Here is a 20,621-nt window from a genome sequence, read left to right as displayed (position 1 = left end):
ACGGGGCAAATACATGTGTGTCCGTGTCACATCTTTACATCAAAAAGCAACAAGGGTCCTAGATTCAAACTGTCGTATCACAAATTTACCTAAAAGCAGATCAGAGCATCCCTTAACTCTGAGACCACAACGCAGAACTTACGCTAAAAACCTCTCTTCCATGGGTTAAATTTGCTAGAATCGGTGTTTAACCCAACTTGAAAGTGCCTTTCCGAAGGGAGAAGGTTCAGCTGTTTGGAGACTGACGGGTCTGCCAGGGCTCCCAGTACCGGCAACGTGCCAGATGTGCAGTTGGGGAATGAGGCTCGTGATGCTGATGTTTGTGGAATGGGAAAAATTAGGAGAAGATGAATACGTTCTCTGTTCTGCAAATTAAAAGCGAAAAGATTAGGCTGAAGTGCAGCTGTCAGGGGAGTCATCATTCTGCTCTTGAGGAGGCTCTAGCTCTGATTTTGTTGCCAACTTTGAAAAAAATCAAAGTTTTTCTTTCTTTCTTTCTTTTTTGAACAGTGGTAGTGCAGCTTTTGCTAAGAAAATCAAGTAGCTCCTAAAGAGGAGCTAAGCCTGAATGATTAGGTATGTCCAGTCATTTTTGTCTGTTTTCCCGGGGATGGGGGGCAAACCCCCCAAACCAAATCCCCAGCTGCCTAATTTGAGGGTATCTGAGGGTGACTTTTAGTGAGAGTTCGTTTCCTTTCTCTCCTCAAATTTGGCATTTCTTTGATTTCCACTGCTGGATGGCTGTTTCATCTGTCGCGGGACTGTGGCTCTACGTGGAGGAGACGGTCTGTTCTTTTCCTTAAAAATACGCTGTCAGTTTGCATCCTGCATAAAATCTTAGGGCAGTTTTTGATCCCCTGGATGCACGTCTTTTTGTTTGCTGGAAGCGCTCTAGGGTTTGTGCATCCTTGTCTGATAGTGTTTTAACTAGGTTAACAATTTAAAAACTGTTGATGTCTCGGAGAGATTAATTTTGCAGAATAGACCAGGATATTTTGTGTGTGTGATGGGGCTTAAAAGTCTTTGCAGAAGAACAGAGCCTGTGAAAATGTTGCTGTCATCTTTGAAAGGATTTTGCCGGGCCGGTGAAGTTGATTTCTGGCAATCGCTCGATTGCACAAGTCTTTATCAAATGTATTTCTCAGCTAGTGCCCAAAACCCAAGAGGAGCAAGAAGGTTTGATCCTAAATTCCAGCTCATAGGAAAACATTGTCTGCTTTGATGGTATATGAAGAGATGACAGATTTCCCTCCCTCCAAGGAAGGTGGGACAGACTCGGGGTCCATCCCATCCGCATTGCTGGCGCTGATGGTTGTCGCCGGAGGACGACTCGGTCGAGCGTGCAGCCATCCTCCCCCGCCTGCTCTAGCGATCTCCAGCGGTTTGGCGTTTGGTGGTTTCTGAGCTGAAAGTATTTTATGAGTTTACCAACTAGAGATCGATTACACTTGATGCTGCGGGAACAGAGCAAGGCAAAAGCTGCACTCAGAGGAGTCGGCAAACTAAACGAAATCTGGATTGGGAGCTATGGAGGGAGCCTGAGAGGAGCTGGGCGGCCGTGAATGCAGAAGGGAGCGAGCAAGATTTGGGTGATAAACCTGGCAGCAGCGCAGCAAAACTGCTGCTGAGCGTTTGCAATCATCAGATTTAGTTTTTTCTTTTAAAAGACACACGCAAGAGATGTTAGCACGGCCGGTAGTCCGTGCAAGACGAGCGGTGCCTGCGCTTCACCTTGAACCTCGGGCCAGGGCCTGTGTTTATGAAAGGGAGGAAAGGAGAGCTTAGCAAGACAGATGGATGGGCTTCCTTGCATGCAGGAGGCTCTTTAACAGCTCCAGCTTCTCGCCGGGCAGGAGGCTTTTAAGCAAAATCCCCTGCTTGCCCTTGCAACTCCTGCGCGCCCTGCTTGGGGTGAGGAAGACCGCTCGCCCCGGGCGCTCGGGCTGCGTTGGTTGAGACTTGCACACCCTACTCCAGCTAGAAACTTCCCCCTACTTCATCCTACCTCCTTTTGAGCAGAAATGCCTCTTAAGCGTAATTAGAAATGTTTAAAATAAACATGTTTCCCAGGCCTGTCCATTGGTGCCTTTCATCTTGCTGCCCTTTTTTCCACCGCCTGTCAACAGAACACTCCCCTCCTCTCCGTGTTTTGGGGGAGAGGGAGGGTTGCGTTAGCTTTATGCCGTGGCCAACAAGCTGAACACCCTGTTGACTTGAATGTCTCCAAAGGACTCAGGCTTCTTGTATGCAAATTTCTTCTCTGATCTTCCTCCCTCCTTCCCACCCTCCAAGACTGCGCTTCCTTGTCCCTGCGTGAGATTGACTATGTTGTTGAAAGATGGTGAGGTCTGCGTGGCTTGTGTGTTTTTGGAAAGGAAAAAAAAAGAAAAAAAAAAGAAAAAAGTAGAATTCATGCTTGTAAAGAAATCAAACTCGAAATCCAGAGAAAAACGGTTTTTACTGTTGCTTAAGTACCAGTACGGCTTCTGCCAGGACACTTGAACTCCACTTAAGCCTATGGTCAAAATTAAACATCTTGCATCTCTGCTGAGGCGGCTAACCCCGGGCCAAATGATACATCAGAATTTCTTAGGGGAGCCTAAATGGAGCATGAGAGAGATTAAATGAAATTTTCCTGCTTTGAGAGCCTTTAAAAATGTACATACAGAAACTAAAATAGGGATCAATAACTATTCTTAATTTTACGTAGCTGGAATTCCTGATATTGCTCTCTGTCAGACTTGCATGCATTGGAGTTGCACTCAGCTATGTGTGTTCTGTGTAGTCAGCGCTGATCTCCTGATGTCTTTTAGGTGCCTGGGGCTCAAGACTTGGTGGACTTCTCCCCTGTGTACCGGTGCCTGCACATATACTCGGTGCTGGTAAGTCTGAGCACTTCGCGAGCATGATGCTGACGCTGGATTTTGCCTGAAACCAGATGATTGATGATTGAGTGGTGCTCAGTGTCGCCTGTAAGGAAGTGGTTGCAAAATACGTGTTTATATTCTCCTGGTTATGAAGTGAGTTACCTGAAGTGGAAAATCGGCCTGTGCCTGCAGTGGTGGATGGGATTTGGGTAAAAAAAACAAAACAAAAAAAACAACAAAAAATAAAAAAACAAAAAAACCCCGACCCCATAGCTACTTTACACAGCACACAAATAGAAAAGGATATTTTTTTGCAACCATTTGTAGACTCTGGGTTTATAATAGGCCAAATACATACTTCTTGCTTGTATAGTTTCCCTGAAAGAATTCTCCTTTAACCACAGTAACTGCAGTATGCAGTGCAAATTGAGGAATTGAGAAGTTTTAGATGTTTTGTTTGTTGCAGTTAAGAGAAATTCTCCAGTCTTCAAACACTGTTTGAGTGGGTCCTATTTGACGGGATGAGATTTGCTGCCATCCAACAAAATCCACCATTTTACTGTATCAATTTCAATTTTCCAGTAATTAGGCTTTTTTTTTTTTTTTTTTTTTTTTTTTGAGTGCGCTGAAAAATATGGCTGAACTGCAAGTGCTCTCTGCTGGCATTTGCTTACTGCTCCTGCAGTTGCATACCGCTAAGCGTGCGGCTCCGACTGTCGTTACATCCTCGGAGCTCATCGGGAGAGTTCCCGTCTCTGGTGATCCAGGCTGCCGGATTAACTCGGTTTCTCTGCGGGCATTCTGAGGATGTAGAATATCATTTCTTATGTATTTATTTACAGCGAGGGCTGGTGACCCTTACGGGTCACACTTCAACCTTTCCCGGAGCTTTGCGTTTCTGAGGCTCCTGCGGCAGCGCGCGAGCCTCGCAGCCCTCGAAGTCTTACGGACCCGAGGAGCGCATGTTACTTTGCGTCTGGTTTTTTTAGCGTTAGCCACTACACCTTCCGGAGGAGGGATGATTTGGAGGGTGGTTCTCCTGCGGTTGAGCAAGGAGGACTCGCTTCAGCGCTTTCCTCCCTTGCCCCTGTGGAGGCGAGCTGGAGAGGTAGGTGCTTTTAAGGCTCTCCTAAAGCCAGTCTCTCCAGCAATACATACAAATGAGTTTGCAAAAAAGCGAAAGACCTGTCATAAGAACATTTACACGAAACCATTTGCATGTCCTCATCTGTTCATCATTTTGTAATTTGGCTCCGTAGCCACGCTTACTTTGCTGGAATGCAAACGTGAGCCTACCCCAAACGCGTTGCACTCTCTCGGAGAAAACCTCCCGCGGCAGAGCCGCGCGGACGCCCCTTTCGGGGCCGCGCCGCGATGCCTTCGGGGTTGCAAAGGGCCGCGTGGGTCGGAGGAGCGTCAGCGAGGAACGTGCCCGATGCGAGCGGGATGAGGGATGCGGATTGCATAGCTGATGCGCGTTTGATGGGGGGAATGAGCCCCGGGGTTTGGGTGGGTGAGGAGATGCTGTGGGAGGGAGGAAGAGTTCCCACCAGTGAATGTAAGTTTGCTTTTTTTCTTCTCTCTCTCTCTCTCTCTCTCTCTCTCTCTCTCTCTCTCTTTCTTTTTTTTTTTTATGCTTGAGTGAAAGTACAAGGCAGGGCTCTAAAGAAGGTAAGGCAGGAATAAGGCAACCGGCTCCGCAGAAAGAGCAAATTGCCCCTTTTCTGACCTGCGGGCGCCTCGGGACGCGGCAGCCGGGGCGCAGCTCGCGCTGCGTGGCGTCGGCGAGCCCGCGGGCAGGTCGTAACGCAATAGCTACCGAGAGGGGGGAAAAAGAAGAAAAAAGAAAAAAACCTCCACCCCTAATATTTGTCATTTACAATAGCGTTATCTAAACGCTTGGCCTGCAGTTGAAAAGGCCCACGTTGAATAAACACGGCGATATTTATTATTTTTAGCGAAGCCGACCTTCCAGTCACCTCGGTTTTATGGCCGTGCTGCTTATAAATTCCCAAAGGATTCTTTGGAAAGAGAAAAAAAAAAAAAAGAAAAAGAAAAGGGGGGGGGAAGAAAGACTCCCCCCCCCCCCCAGTGCTGCTATCTGGCCGCCTTATCGGCAGGGCAGGAGTTCACGCATTGTGCGGGGAGGTCGGCGGGCGGTCAGGGGCTGCCGGCCGGGGCCAGGCACCTGTAAATCCTTCCGCCGGCAGCCAAGGCGAAGTGCAGGCGCGAGCAGGCACCGCCGCGCCGCCGGGAAGCGCTGAACTCCCGCAGGAAGGGCAGAGCGAGGAGGAGGAGGAGGGCGGGGGGGGGGGAGAAAGTGAAGACGGGTCAGGCGGCGGTTAACGGGGAGCCGCGGCGGGCCCGGAGGCCTGCTCAGCGAGGTCTTTTCTCTCTTATTTATTATTATTATTATTTTTTGCAAGATACAGGTGACCGGCAGCATCTCCGAGGACGCGGGGAAGCTTCGTGGCTCTGAAGCGCGGCGTCGGTGGCGGGCGCCTCCTCGGCCGCGGTCCCCGCGCGCGGGCGCCCGGACGGCCGGGACGCGGTCGGGGAGCGGAGAGCCGCCTGCGCTCCGGGTTCCCCTGCGGCCGGCAGGCACCGAGGAGCACTCGTGGCAGCGGGCGCCGGTGGCTTAAGTCACTTACGCACCTGCTTCAACCACTGCTGTTGCCTGTTAGTGCTCATTAGACTTTTTATTTAAAAAAACAAAACCCCAAACCCAAAAAGCTTTAATTGCTTAGCAGTTACTTCGAGGTTCTGCGCGTGCTGGGGAAGACGCTGTGATCGCCCTGTGATCTGGACCACAAAAGGGGACGACGTGGGGTGAAGAACGAGAGTCCGACAAAGCCTGAGCGGGAGCTGGTGCAAATACAGGCTCAAAAATGCCTCTCAGTTAATGAGATGTTTCTGGGAAAACCGCGGGGCTGGATGACTTGGATAGGCGGTGGGTGACGTTTCTCCTGTCTTGCCGTTGCCCTGCTGCTTTGCCGTGCTACGTTGCTCTGCTGCCTTAGGAGAGGTGAGAAAACGTGCGGCAGGTAGAAATTGCCCCCCCTTGAAAGCAGCCCGCCTAGAAACCCGGCACGGCCTCGGGGGGAGAAAGCGGAGCCCGACGTCGCTGGGGCGGCCGGGCGCCCCTTGTCCCGTCGTTCGGTACCCGAAGACGCCTGGAGAGCCTGCGGCTGCCGGCCGGCTTTGAGCTCGGGGTCCTGAAGTTCCTTTCCTCCACGTCCTGGAGAACAGAAAGTTTGAACTCGGGGCGGCAGGGGCAGGGGGGGGGAAAGCTCTCCTTCTCGAAGGCTCCGCTGCCTCCTTGTTCGTCGCCGGCGCTTTGCAGCTTGTCCCCTCGCTGCGTCCTGGCCTATCTCACTGTCTGCTGACTTGGCTGACCCGCGGGTGCCTGCTGGAGTTAGATAGCTATAAACACCGCCCGGAGATCATAGGGGAAGGCTGAGGGTGAGCCACTTTGTGCGCGGGGTTGATAAGGACACAGGAAAAGCCATTAGAGCGAGCCGGTGTCAGTGACCTGCGATAACCGTTCTGTACTACGTGCTAATGGGCCCCGGGTAGCGGCTCCGTCTGCAGTGGCAATAGATCTAACTTCGGTAATTGTCATATTGCTCTTTTAACCCCGTGACCTTGTTACCCATGAGAAAACCACTTGGCTTCGATCAAAGAAGCAGCAAAGAAATCAGTTGTTCATTCTAAGCTGGCTAGATATGATCGCAGGCAGTCGTGGCTCTTAAAACACTCAGTTTGGAAAACAGACGTGTTGGGGGGGGGGAAGTCCTACGTTGACTCCTGCAACAGCCTGAGTGCCGACTGCGTGTCCCCTGGAGCCGGGAGCTGAGCTGTGCCTTCCCAGGGCTTTGCAGACCTCAGCCCAGTTGCTTGTGGCTTTACTCCTGCCGGATGCACTGGTGTTTTGCGTTTATTATTGATCTTGTTGTGATCCACTCAGTTCTCCTCAGTTCCAGTCTTCACGGCTAAAATAAGAGGCTGACTCTGTCGGTCCTGACCACAGGAACTACACTGCATCTCTTCAGTATTTCCGTAGAAACACTGCATTTCATTTGGGCTGGATGGGACCTCAGGAGGTCTCTAGTCCAACCTCCTGCTCAAAGCAAGTTAGCTGTGAGGTCAGATGCGGTTGCTCAGGGCTTTATCCTGTTTGGTCTTGGAAACCTCCAAGGACAGAGACTGCAAAACCTCTCTGGGCAGCCCACTCCACCCCATGACCTCCTCAGTGGTATTGAAGGCAGCTATTAGGTCTCCCCAAAGCCATCTCTTCTGCAGGCCAGCCCCATTCCTTCAGCCTCTCCCTGAGGGACAAGTACTCCAGCCCCCAGCCAACTTGATGACCTCCACTGGAGTCACTCAATATCAAATGGTTTTCCTGTATTTGGGGGGGGTGGGTGGGCAAAAGTGGACTCGGTAACAAGATGTGGTCTGCGTGCTGTGTACAGAGAGATAAACACTTTGGCCAATCCACTGGCCCTACTCCTCTTAATACAGTCAAGGAGGTTGTTGGTCTTCTCTGCTGCTAGGGCACACCACTGGGCCACGTTCAGCTTGCTGTGTGCCGAAACTCACGGTCCTCATCCTCAGAGCTGCTCCCCAGACAGGCACTCCCCAGTCTGTTGTTGCTAGGGAGTCTTCCTTCCCAGATGCGCGACTTGGCATTTGTCCTCGTTGAATTTTGTCAGGTCCCTGTTAGCCAGTTCTTCCAGCTTGTTGACCTTCCTCTGGATCAACAGGGAGGATGGTGGCTGTGCCCTTGAGTGTATTTTGAGCTTCCCTTGTAGTTTTGCAGATGACACCAAGCTGGTGAGAGCGCGCACTGCTGCTTCCTGCAGGTCCTCGGTTAAGATGTTAAACAGGACAGGTCCCAGGACAGAGACCACTGTGGTTCTCCTCTTGTTACCAGCCCGCCTGTAGGGGCCAACTAATTAATCATGCCTCTCTGAATGCAACCGTCTGACCAGTTATTTACTCATCCAACCTATGATGTCCTGACTTGGGTAGAATACTACTGCGGAAGACTACGTTAAAACCCTTTTCAAAGTAAATGACATCTACTGCTCTCCCTTCATGCATAAATCTGGTCATTTTATCATAAAAAGGCAATCAGGTCATCAGGTAGGTTTTTTGCTTGTTAAATCCACGCTGACTGTTTCCAATCACCTCCTCCTTTGTATTCCTAGAAATGTGTTTCAGGAGGCCTTAGTTCATGACTTCCCTAGGGACTGAGGCCGAGTGCACTGTAGTTCCTGGGATCACCTTTTTGGCCTTTTTTGAAGGTTTTTGACTGCCAGCCAGCCTTTGGCTCTAAGAAGCTCTAAGATCAGGACTGATTTTGGTATAGGAGATAGTTCCTCTTGAGTGGTGCAGACTACAAAGAGGCTAAAGGAACCTTACAAACACCAGCACCACTATTTGCGTTATGCAAGTGTATGAAGTTTCTTGCTGAAAATTTGCTTGATTTCCTGGCATTGAAGCTCAGAAAAGTCCCAGGAATGTGTGCTGTGTGCTTCAGCCACTCTGGAGAACTCTTGTGGTAGTGTCCAGGAGCAGCCGTACCTCAAAAATAACAGGTGATGGAGATGCCTGTAACAAGTGCACTGTTTTGCAAAGAATTTCCCTGAACAACATTGGGTTTTCTAAGGTTAAACTCAATTTAACCAAAGGGGGAAATAGCTAACAAGAATTTTTGTTAAAATCTCCTCGATTTCAGGTCACAGACTGATAATAATTAGTCTGTGAGGGATCCCTGGAGGTCTTTGGTCCAATCCATCACTCAAAGCAGGGCTAAATTTGAAGGTATATTAGCAGTGTCCTGTTGAGTTTTGAGGCTCTCCAAGGGTGGAGAGTACACAGCCTCTTTGGGTCCTTGTTCCAGTGTTTGACCACCCTTAGTGTAATTTTCTTTATCAGGATATTTACTTTGAATTTTTCCTTTTGTGTTTTGTTTCTGCTGCCTCTCCTTTTGCTGTGCGCTTCCAGGAGGAGCCAGGCTCTATCTGTTCTGTAATCTTGTGTTAGATGTGCCTCAGCAGCCTTTTCCTTTTAAGACTGAGCAAGCCTAGCTTGCTCCAACTGTGTTGTAGGGTGCAGCTCCCTTAACCATCTTGGTGGCCATTGCTGGCCTTGATCCACTATAACGTATGTCAGTAGCTCTGCAGCCCTTCTTTTACAACACACTTTGAAGCTTTTTTTTTTCCTGTTCCACTGGGCTGACTGAGTATTTGGGACTTATTTTTGCTTATAAAGGGCGGAAGAAAAATGGCATTTTATATAGCACATGGTGATATTACGTGGACGTGCCATGCATAGAAATCACTGAAAAGCAAAAGCAATAAAACTTGCACGGCAATAATGTTGTGAGACTCTGCTGTCCACCCCTTGCCTGGTGAGATAGAGCTGTTTAGGCGTTATGGACTTCCAAAAGGATCCCTGATCCACAGAGAGTGTGTAGGATGTGGACCCTTTAAGACTGCCTGAGAAAGAGATGTTTGAAATGTCCTTCTGCATAAGGACTGTTGTGCTATTTGTTTTACTGAAACTGTGTATTTTATACCTAAGTTAATCCATAGAGAATTATCAGGTGCTGACCAGAAACTTCATTTCCCTTTTTCTTTTTTTTTTTTTTTTTTTTTCTTTTTTAAGAAGAGAGCGTGCTCCTAGAGGAGGGGAGCTGTAAAATAACAAGCCGCTATGTTTTGTGAATCTCACCAAATGGCTTGGTGCACCGCTGCGGGTTGCTGCTTTCCTGCCCTGTACGTTGTTTCTCATCTTAAAGGCCTGTATGCCCTGTGTCTGGGAAACGATTGCCATCCTGTTTCCAATAAGAAAAAAACAAACCCAGCTTTTTCTCTGAAGGGTCTCGAGTTGGCTGGACATTAATTCTCGATCTGTTTACAAGCCGTGGTGCAGGAAAGGGCGAGCAGCGTTCAGGACGGGCTTGTGACGCACGTACGCAGCACCTCAGCGCCCTGTCCAGGAAAGCCTGGGAACGAGGCAGAGCCCGTACGATGAGCCACTGCTGCCTCTGCGCGCCCGGCGCCCGAGTACAAGTCCGCTTTCCCTCTGCCGTCAGCAGGCTGCTTTGGTCATGGTTGATGAGCGAGGATGGAAACGCTGAGACTGGGAGGTTTGGTGACTGGTCTGTGTGACCGTGGGGGTAGGCACAGCACGTTGAGCGTGGCCTGCTGAGTGGTTTTACTGGGCTCTGCGATACCTGAGTCACTGGGAAGGAGAAGTTTTACTTTTGAGCAAGGCATTTCACCTCTTACCATTTGAACTAGTACCTGGGCTTCTGGGTGACAGGATCTTCTCAAGCCTCTGCTCTGCGAGGCCTTATCTGCTGCTCACAGACTCCAAGGAACCTGCAGGAGTTGTTATGAGACCAGGGATTTGGCTGTTGCTTTAAATCCTGTTTACTTGCTTACTAGCTCCAGCCTGTCTGAAACCTCCTGCCCCAGAGGTGGTTGTTAAAATGCTTTGGAATCCTTCAGGATAAAAAATGGTTGGGAATAACACAGCCTACAGGTTGTGCCTGTTATTTTTAGTAATTGTTTCAAATATTAACCAAAGGATATGCACAAAACTAAATACCAGACTCTTCGTTGTAGGTAATAAGTTATGTTTGCCACAGTCTGTGTTTTCTGCAGCTGCTGCTCAATAAAAAGCTTAGCACTGTTTTAATGTTTGCAACCTATAACTAAAAAGGTGCTTACTGAAGCACTTGAATCAGAACTTCCTGATTTCAGTTTGCACCCATGGCCTCTTTTCCTGTCACTGAGCACCACTGAGAAGAGTCTGGCTCCGTCTTCTTTACTCCCTCTATCAGATATTTACACACGTTGCTAAGATTCCCCGGTCTCATCTTCCTTAGGCTGAACTGTCCCAGCTCTCTCGGCCTCTCCTCCTGGCAGAGATGCTCTTGATCCCTTGATCACCTTCATAGAATGAGTCCAGCAAAGGGCTAATATGCTCGTGTCTCTCTTGTACTGGGGAGCCCAGAACTGGGCCCAGCATCCCAGATGTAGCCTCACTCATGCTGAGTAGAGCTGGGTCGAGGATCCCCTCCCTCGACCTGCTGGTCACTCTGCCTAACGCAGCCCAGGATGTTGTTGGCCATCTTTGCTGCAAGGACGTGTTGCTGGCTCCCGTTCAATTTGGTGCCTGCCAGGATCCCCAGGTCCTTTTCTGCAGAGCTACTCTCCAGCTAGTCAGCCCCCAAATTGTCCTGGTGGGTTATTCTTCCCTGGGGGTAGGAATTTGCATTTGCTGAACTTTATGAGGTTCCTGTTTGCCTGTTTCTCCAGCCTGCTGAGGTCTCTCTGAAGGGTAGCACAACCATCTGGTGTATCAGCCACTGTTCCCAGTTTGGTCAGCTGCATTTTGAGGAAGCAGAGGAACCAAAGGCAAATTGTTCCCAGTAGAGCTAATGGGAAAAGGGCAAGAGAGGGGAGAACGATCGTTCTGTTCAAATGAGCCAAGTGCTGATGTTTCTGCTTATGTCTCTGTTTATGTAACACAGCTTTTTCAGTACTTGGTCATTTTGGGTTCTTGACTTAACCTTTCCTTGCAAACCCATAATTATTACATACGTGTTGTTTTAGGTGGGCAGAGTGGAGAGTCGGTCAAAAAGGAGGTCGTGGCGGTTCATTTCTGAGGGGGAGTAGACGGTCCAGCGTCCTGCATGCCAGTCTGAATTGGGTCGGTACGGATCACTGCCTTAAAAAGCAGCAAACAACTAGTCATCGAATCGGGAAGACTGAAAACGGCTCTTGTAACACTGAGTCCTTCCCACCACAGAGGATGTATCTAATATTGAATCTGATCTCCCTTGGTGGAACTTGAAGCAGAAGGTCTGTTTACGAGGCTTGCTTTTATTTTTATTTCTCTGTCCTCCCTGACCATTCCCCCCCCGAGTGCCATCATGGAAGAACAAAACAAATATGCAAATTTGTGGGCTTTTCCAACCCAAACATTTTCTGTGACAGTCTCAGGGACGAGCAGCATTCTTTCACTCCAAATGGAGGTATGCTTTTTTTTTTTTTTTTTTTTTTTTGCTAGCTTCTGAGCTTTAAAGTGGAGTTATGTAGTGGCATAGTGCTTTCTTCTAATGGAAAGATCTGCATTTAGTTACTTTTTCCGCCGCTGTGCGTTCTTTACAATTAATGCAAGGTCCTGTCTGTCCAAGATTATTAGCTCCCCTGTAGGAGACATTTATTTTAACCGACAAAATGATAAGCAAGCAGTAAAAAACAGCTGAGAACCTTTGCAGATTGTGTTCTTCTAAATGCATTTTTGTCTTCTCTTCTTCCACCGTCCTCTTCCTTTGGCTCCTTTGCTTCCCTCCAGACCTGCACTGCATCTTCCTTAAGGACTCATTCTGCAATGTTCTTCATTTAGAGGAGTCTTTTGAACTTTTTTTTTTTTTTTTTTTAATGAATGGGAGTACTGACAAGAGCTGATTAGTTGTGGGGATGCATCCTTCCTTGTAGAGCTGGTGACTGATTTCCACCGCTCCCTTCCTTCCTCGAGACCGGAGCGCTCTTTCTCCTATGGGCTCTGCTCGTGGTCAGCGTTGCCTCCCGGAGGCTTCGAGCACCGTGGCCTTGCTTGGAAGCCGCTGTGGGCTCGCCCTGAATATTTTTTCCTGGCAGCTCGTTCATTATAAAGTTTTAATGCTTTTTAAATATATCATGAGATCGGAGCGTGCAGTTAGGACTTATCTCTGTTCATTCCTGAACTGCAAGCGTTGAGCTGCGCTTTCCTTTGCTGAGAGGGGGGATTGAGAGCGAGCGTGTAAAAAAGGCACGTACCCTCGCACTTAACCTTATCGGTCACCTGGAACAGGAGGAGATTGCCAAAAATGTAACCTGAAAATGTTTAGCTGCTGCTGTTTATAAGGAGGAAATAACTGTCTACATCATCGTTTTGTAACTTTTGAGAAGTATGACTTAAAAACAAATCCCAAGGCAGGGGGAGTTGGGTCGCTCTATTTTCCAGAATGAAAAACACAGGCTACTTGTTCAGTCAATTCAGTTTAGGTCGAATGTAGTTATGAAAAACAGATGATTGCCGGTGATCGAGTTGTGCTTTGACAAATATTCCATTGTTTGAGCCGGCCGTAGCGTCTCGAGAGCGTTCGCCAGCGCCGGGCTGGCCGAGCGCCGCCGCGCTCCCGGCCCCAGCCCGCCGAGCGGCGGTGCGGCTCCGGTCGCTCCACCCCGAGACGCTGGCTTCTCCGGGGCAGCGAGCGTGCCGAAGGAAGCGTCCGCTTCAGCCGTGGAAATACGGGCTGGCATGTGCCGCCGGCCGACGCTCGCCTACAGCTTTCGGAAAGGCTGGAAGTGACGCTCGCTATGTGCATCTTGTGTCCTGAGCTGCAGAATGGCAATGGACTTGGCAGATCCTGATACTTATATCTGAGAGAAACTGGCTATGAGTTTCCTCAATATTAGCGTGAATATTTTAGCCCTGTGTAGCTTTGACTTGCATATTCTTCCGATGTTTCCTCTACAATGTATTTACCTACCTACCGTATTTGTGGGATACTGGGAAACGTGTTATTCGTGTTTCACAGCTGGGACTAGTTGAAGCAGAGACAAATACGCGTAGCCCTGGGCAAGTCCGACCCAGTGAATGCCCGCCCGCAGCTCTGAAGCTGGCTGGGTCTTGTGCTCTTCCACCTCAGATCTGAGTGGTGGCACTTTGTGGTTGACTTGCTTTGAAGAGATGGCTGCGCTTAATCTGCAAAGTCAAAATCTCGTTTTGGGTGCGTTTCAGGTTTCTGACAAGCAGTGCAGAAAGGAGGCTTCTGCATTGCTCTTCGTTCGGTAGGTGCCCTTAAGGCTGGCTAGCTGCAAGGGAACGGCTAGGACCTGTTAGAAGCTTTGTTCTGAAATCAATATCCCGTTGCTTGGGAGTTCTTTTAGCTTTAGGTAAGGGACAGAGTTTGGATAGCTTGAACTTGGACAGCTTGGGGGACACGCTTTTCTTTCTGTGCTTCGTGACATGTTGCACCATCTAAAACCTTCAGTGTTACCAGACAAATAGAAACTCATGACCCCTGGCTCCAAGTGGTTTGCATCCCAGCATGGACCAGCTGGTGTCTGGGGGAACCCTGGGAGAAGGCTGGGCCGTGGCAGCCTGGTGCTTGACTGGATGGATCGAACGGGTACGCTTGGGAGGTCTGTGTGCATGGCAGGAAAGTCTGAAAGCAGAATTCAAGATGATGTAGAAAAGCCGTTTTGTGGCGAAGAGACGTCTTGTGTGTGTCTGTCCGTGGAGAAGTTGCAGGAACTGTTCTGTTGGGCGCTGGGAGGAGCGAAGGGCGATGCTTGTGTGTAGTCCTGGTCGCTGGCGTAGCTTTTGGAAACATACACTGTTACATGATGTATTTTGTCATCTGAAAACACAATCAAAGCTATTAAAATTTTGGAGAAGCGGCTTTTGTTTGACTTCCTATCAGTGTCGCTGGTCTCCTGTGTACGAACATGTGTTAGATCTTCTGTAACGTTGCTACCACTCAGAGATAAACTTTTGGCTATTAATCACTGGAGAAGATTAGACTTCCCAACAAATCTTAATTTGTGCATGTGACTTTCCACCCCTTTTGAGCAGTATTAACTGCAAGGAGCTGTGAAAGCTTGAGCTGTCATCTCAGAGAAGTTTAATGTCTTTCTCGCCTTTTTCAGCTCAGTAAGCTCTGTGCTTCACTTCATTTGTCAGGCACAAATTGTGAGCCCTTCTAGCTATTAAAAAGTGAAATTGTAAGATCAGAAAGGCCCCACAAGGGAAATATTTAAAAGTTTTGTAGTCTTTATGTTCGTTGTGGATCAACACATCTTTTTTTTTTTTTTTTTTTTTTTTTTTTTTTACAATATAGAGAATTTTTTTGTCAATACAAAAATACAATTTTATAAGTCTGGCTTGTATGTTCAGTGTTTATACATGCAAAGCAGCTTGCTTTAACTAGGCTAACGTGATGTTAAATAGTGTGATGGACTGGGGCTGCTGTGTTTGGTCTAGTTGAAGTAAAAGTTGTGGTACTCGATCCTAATGATACCTGTATAGCAGAAATTGAAAATCTTGTGTTCTCTACCTTGTTAAATGAGCCCAGCAGCAATAAACCGATGACCCTGAGCAGTAGCAAATACACTCATTTTTTTCCTACCACTCCTAAATGCAAAAGAAAACACATTTCTGGTTAACATTTAAACCTATTAAAATGCGACTGAAGCGGCATTTGCATCTTGGATTATCTGAAAGATTTGCTGTCGCTGTTTGCCACGGCAAGGGCTCCCTTCGGGAGGGCGCTAGCGTAGACGGCCCGTTTCTTTCGTACCCTGCAAGGGCCCTCTCTGCTCTGCGTTTGTATTACCCAACGCACTTCGATACGGCCTCTTCGTCCTCAAGGCTTCATCCTTTCTATCTCAAGGCAGCTTAGAAATAGCAACTGTGTAAAGGTGTGTGCAGGCAAAGTTCTTGCTGGCCTCTCCTGACTGCTGCCCGTCGTTCTCCTGCTCTTATTTAATGCACTGCCCGCGAGGAGAGGAGAGGGATGAGGTTTCCGTGGGTGCAATTCCTTCAAGAAAGGCATTTTGCAATCCACCACCGCCCTGCAAAGGCTCTGGCGGCTGCCGAGAGGAGTTTTGTTGCACAGATAGGGCAGAACTGCTGGTTCCTTGGCCCTGTCATTGTACAGGGAGATATTTTCTGCGGTCGGTGGAGCCTGTTGAGCGCTTTGAAGATGGGCCACAGAAAGCTGTTGGGCAAATTTATGGAAAAAAAAAATCCATCAAGGGCTAGTAAATAAAAAGATCGATTAAAAAGATTTGTGTACATGTGTTTAGGAAACCTGGTTGTTGCTGCTGGTTGAATTTGGGCTTTGCTTAGGCAACCCTTACCTCTGTGGTACCGTTTGATCCCCCTGTGCTCAGCATCTCTCGACAGCTCCCTGGCATCGAGGTAAAACTGCTCAGAAGACTTTGGCTCTCCTATGTTGACAACGGCTTGAGAGAAATTAAGATTTCTGATTTTTTTTTTCCTTTAATGAGATGAAAATAGTTATCACTGTTCTACAGAGCTGAGATTGCTGCTCTCTTAAAACTGGAGATTGCTAATTTTTTCTTTTTTCCCCCCCCTAGTTTTACCAGTGGTAGGTAACCGTGAATGAGCCTAAAGAATTTGGAGCATTTAAAAAACATGTCTTTCCTGGACTGCAGAATTAAAGTGTGCTTTGCTTTCATTTTGCATGCTTTTATTCCCCCCCCCCTGCAGTTGCAGGGATTAGGAATATATAGTTGTTGTTGTTGTTTTTTTCTTCGTAGTGAAGGCTTAGCTAGGAGCACAGCGTTCTTGATTCTTCCTGCTAAGCCTGAGGCCAAAAGTTCAGGACCATACTTGTAATCTTGAGAGCAGAGCTAGCAGCGGAGACTTGCTTGTGTGTGATTTTTTGGGAGCGGGGAGGCGGCGGCGAGAGCTGGCCGGTGTCTGGCCGTGCCGACGGCGCAGCTGCGCCGGGCGATTTGGGTTGTTCTGTGCGAAAGGGGCCAGCGGGAGAAGCGAGCAGCTCCGGGTGGAGACGGAGCGAGACGCTCGACACTGCTTTTAAGGAGCACGCTTCTGGCTAACTCCCCTCCTTGGATTTATTTACACATTTCTTCCCCCCCGCCAACGTTATAGCTCGCCGAGCACGTTGCCTACCCGCGAGATCTTCTGGAGCAGGAGCTCCTCTGGGCTTTCCCGCGGTCCTGCTGTCGGGCAGCCAGGATCAGAGGTTGGGGAAAGCAGCAGGCTTTGTTAGAGGGAGCTAGAGCTGAGCCGAGGCCCTTCCTAGAGGCGCTTTAGCGAGCTATTTAATAAATTAACACTGTGATGAGGAGGGCAGGAGTGGTTACAAAAGCCAGGCTTGTTGACCGGCGGGTTTCCCACCCTCGTGTAGGAGCCAGGCTGAGAAAGTGGCACCGCCGGGACCACGTAGTCTTTGCCACCCGCTCGCCTTTGCTGCCAAAACGGGGCGGATGGGCGCCTGGATGGCCCCACTCTCTGCTTCCAGGCTTGGCAGCAAATCCTTGGAAGCTTCCAGGCTTAGAGGGCATCTCCTCCTCATGCATCTCTCCTTTCTGTCTTCCCCCCCTCTTCCCTCTTTTTGTTTTATTTTAGCACAGCTTAATCTACAGGGCCATCTTTTTTTTTTTTTTTTTTTTTTTTTTTTTTTTAAAAAAAATAGAGCATCTGACCTGCTGTGCAAATTAGCCATATGGTGAAGTGTAATATCCCGCTGACCCTCGTTATGGTGCGGTATGAAAAGCTCTCCCCTTTTCACATGCAAGCATATTAAAGTGGCCTTTTCAGCGTTTTCTTCCATATAAAACTGTCTTCGCTCCTGTGGCCGAGCAGTTAAAAGGGAACTCCAGCTGCAGCCGGCAGGGTGAAATTAAAGGCTTTGCCATAGCCTAAATGGAAAATAGCTTTTGCTTCCCGTAGGCAGAGCCGGGAGAACAATGATGCCTGGCGAGCTCGGGCGGTCGCGGGGCAGGCGTAATGGCCTTATTTTCTGAGACGGAGGAGCGCCGGCCCGTTGCGAGGGTCACTGCTGCGAGCCCATCCTGGAGGAGGGGGAGAACGGGGGGAAGTCTTCCGTGTTGTCCTCTGTGGTTAACTGCTTCGTGGCCTGGAGGCGGTGGCAAGCTGCCCGGAGTTACTGGGGGACCCAAAGAAGCCTTCTTGATAGTAAGCGGTGTTCCCTGTGCTGCTTTTCTGCCAAGTTAAAGAAAATCCTGGTATTCTGGCTATTCCTAGTAGGGAATTGGTTTTGAAATTGGGTTTGCCAGACAGGTCGCCTGGGATCGCAGTGCTCTACCTGCCGGGAAGGTATTTCCATGATCCTTGTTCCTCCTGCTGAAGGAGGAGACCCAGGCAGCGCAGCCAGCGCCTACTAACCCATCTTGCTCCACTAACCCTAGCTTGTTTTCATATTGACTGTTGCACCCAGACTCCAAACTTTGCTTTCATCTTCTTTTGGCTTCATAATTTTTTTGCTTTCAAACTTTGCTTTAAATTAACTTAAATGCATGATCAGAGGGAGGGAAGAGAACTCCAGAGCTCCTAAGGAGCATTCTTGGTCGTCCGTCTGCCGTAGTGACTCTCCCTGGTTCTTGTTCAGTTTCTTTTAGTTTAGCTCATGGCCATGTTGTGGTACCACACAATCTCTGGAGCACTCTTCTTTGTCATGGGCTCCAGTCATGCTCTTTGGCCTTCCTCCTCTTTGCAAGGTCTCAGTTTTTAAAGTACTTGAGCAAAAATCTAGTAAATCAGCAGGTTCCTATCAGTGCAGCTTTGTTGAAAACAAGCTCTGAAGCATCTAAAAACATCCAATTCACTTTGCACTGATTTGTGTGGCACATCAAAATGTGGGATTTACTCACTGGGAGAAGTGAATTTTGCTGTTCTCCTCTACAGAGGTGCCTGTCTGAGTCAGCCTGGCTGGGTGGAGATGAGAACAGATACTACTTGCTGCAGGGCTTGGTTCAGACACTCCAGTAGGAAGAAAACGGCTCCATGAGTGTGCCGGTGGCCCTTTTAGGAAGAGATGCAACAGACCATACTCTAGGTCTGGATAAACTGAGCTGTAGCTTCTCAAGCCCAATGCATTTGTGTGCTTTTCATCAGTCAGAGTTCACTTGCAAGGACACTCCATTTTCACAGAATTGCAGGATAGTTTGGGTTGGAAGTGACCTCTGGAGATCATCTAGTCCGACCTCCTCGGCTCAAGCAGGGTCACCTAGTGAATGTTGCCCAGGACCGTATCCAGAGGGCTTCTGAATATCTCCCAAGGATAGAGAGTCCACAACCCTCAGCCATCTCGTGCTTGTCTCTTGTGTGCTCGTTCAGCTGTGCAGCGCACGTGGCGGCGAGAGCGGTCGCTGGTGAGCACGTACAGCGCTGCAAACCTCGGAGGGAGAGGCTCACCTCAAAAGCAGCCCTTGCTGTACCAGCGTGCTCTCTTCCACCCCCACGCAGTTTTCTGTTTAGCTTTATCTTTTTGTTTGGAGTATGGAGGTGGTGTTTACAGTAAACAAGTGGTTTCAGCAAGCAAGCAAAGGCCTCTTTTCTGATCTAATTCAGTAAAGCACGCACATCTTAATGTGGCGCACCTGCATGCATACCCGCATGTTGCTGTGAAATTGTTTGGGAATATTTATTTTTTTAGAGTTAAACACCTGCTTAATAGCTGAACTTCTCTTCTTTGTGTTTCATTAGTGGCTACTGATGTTCTCTTGGCTTGAAAGATCTTCAGGACATGCTAAACTTCTTTTTTTTTTTTTTTTTCCAAGCTCATCTTTTTGCAACTTACTTCTAGCTAGTATATATACATCTTTTTGGCTTCTTTAAGTGCCAGATGGTTGTCTCTGCTTAGAACAGCTGCCCTTTGTAGATAATTTGGGGGTAGGAGGTGGGTATTTGCAGGATTAAAAGATTTCTCTGCTGTTTTTGACAAGGTATGTCATGTCCAAACTGTGCTGTGGGCCATTGGTGCACTGGAGCAGAGGTTGTAAGTGTGGATCTGATTTTATGTAAACCCATGAAACTCTGGGGTTATAAAAGGAAAATAGAAGTGAGATCCAAACTTGACCAAGTGTCTCTTCAGGATTGGTATGGTGCTAGGTGTTGTTTGGCACTCGCACACAAATGAAAATGAAACAGGCTATCTATAGGGGACCATTCCAGCCAGGTGAGGGGAGACAAATCACAGTACCCCTGCTCAGTGAAACGGGGAGAAAGGAATATGCTGTTACCTGCTAAAATGAAATGGAGATTGGCTGAAGTGTAAATTTACTCCCCCAAACAGGAGTCTGGCCACAGTTCTGGCACTTCCTCCTTGCAGAAGGTGGTACATCATAAGTGGCTGAAGTGCTCAGGACACTTTGAGCTAGTTTAAGAAATAAGTTGTGTGTAGAACACCTGGAGGGTTCAAAATCTGTGTGTAGACTGCTGGTAAAGCCCCATTTTTATAGCATAGAATCATTCAAGTTGTATGGGACCTCGGGAAGCCTCTAGTCCAACCTCCTGCTCAAAGCAGGTCAGCTGTGAGATCAGGCCAGGTTGCTCAGGGCTTTATGCAGTCTGGCCTTGAAAACCCCCAAGGACGGGCTGCGAGACCTCACTGGGCAGCCCGCTCTGCTTAACTGTTTTTGCTGTGAAAAAGTCTTTTGTTACCTCCAGTCAGAACCCTTCTGTTTCATTTATGCCTGTGTCATTTGCTGCTGTGAAGAGCCTGGCTCCATCTTCTTAATGACCTCCTTGTAGGTATTAGAAGGCAGCTGTTGGATCCCAGGATACTGTTGGCTGCCTTTGTGGCAAGGAATAGTGCTGGCCCATGTTCAGCTTGCTGTCTACCAAAACTCGTGGTCCTTTAACCTCAGAGCCTACCTGTTGGGACAAACTGATTAGTCATGTCCCTCTGACTGTGACCATCTGACCAGTTATATATGCATCTAGCTGATCACTCATCTGTGCTGTGATGTCCTAACTTGGATACAACAAAGTTTTGGATTTTGGGAGCTCCATTTTCAATTTGCCGTGTGAACTGGGAACCATATAAAGGCAGACTTTCACAGATAGGAAGGCTGATCTGCTTCATGCAAAACAGTTTACCTAAGTCCTTGAAATGGGTTTTGTAGGAGTGGAGCTGCTGATGTTCACTATGTTTTTGTGAGATGCTGTGCA

The 20,621-nt window shown here is 48.4% G+C and overlaps 1 protein-coding gene across 4 annotated transcripts in view; it reads left to right on the top strand.

The window, feature by feature from the left end:
* The window catches only part of EXOC6B (exocyst complex component 6B), a 293,100-nt gene that overhangs the window by 143,231 nt on the left and 129,248 nt on the right, over positions 1-20,621 (top strand). For all 4 annotated transcript variants that reach the window (XM_062574913.1, XM_062574912.1, XM_062574911.1 and 1 more), the window contains exon 8: positions 2,814-2,882. In XM_062574913.1, the coding sequence (XP_062430897.1) occupies positions 2,814-2,882 (69 nt within the window). The remainder of the gene's footprint in view (positions 1-2,813; positions 2,883-20,621) is intronic.

This window comes from Rhea pennata, chromosome 4, assembly GCF_028389875.1.
Source record: "Rhea pennata isolate bPtePen1 chromosome 4, bPtePen1.pri, whole genome shotgun sequence".
Classification (NCBI taxonomy): Eukaryota; Metazoa; Chordata; class Aves; order Rheiformes; family Rheidae; genus Rhea; species Rhea pennata.
Note: the sequence above shows the minus strand (reverse complement) of the source record. Positions and strands in the feature narration are given on the sequence as shown.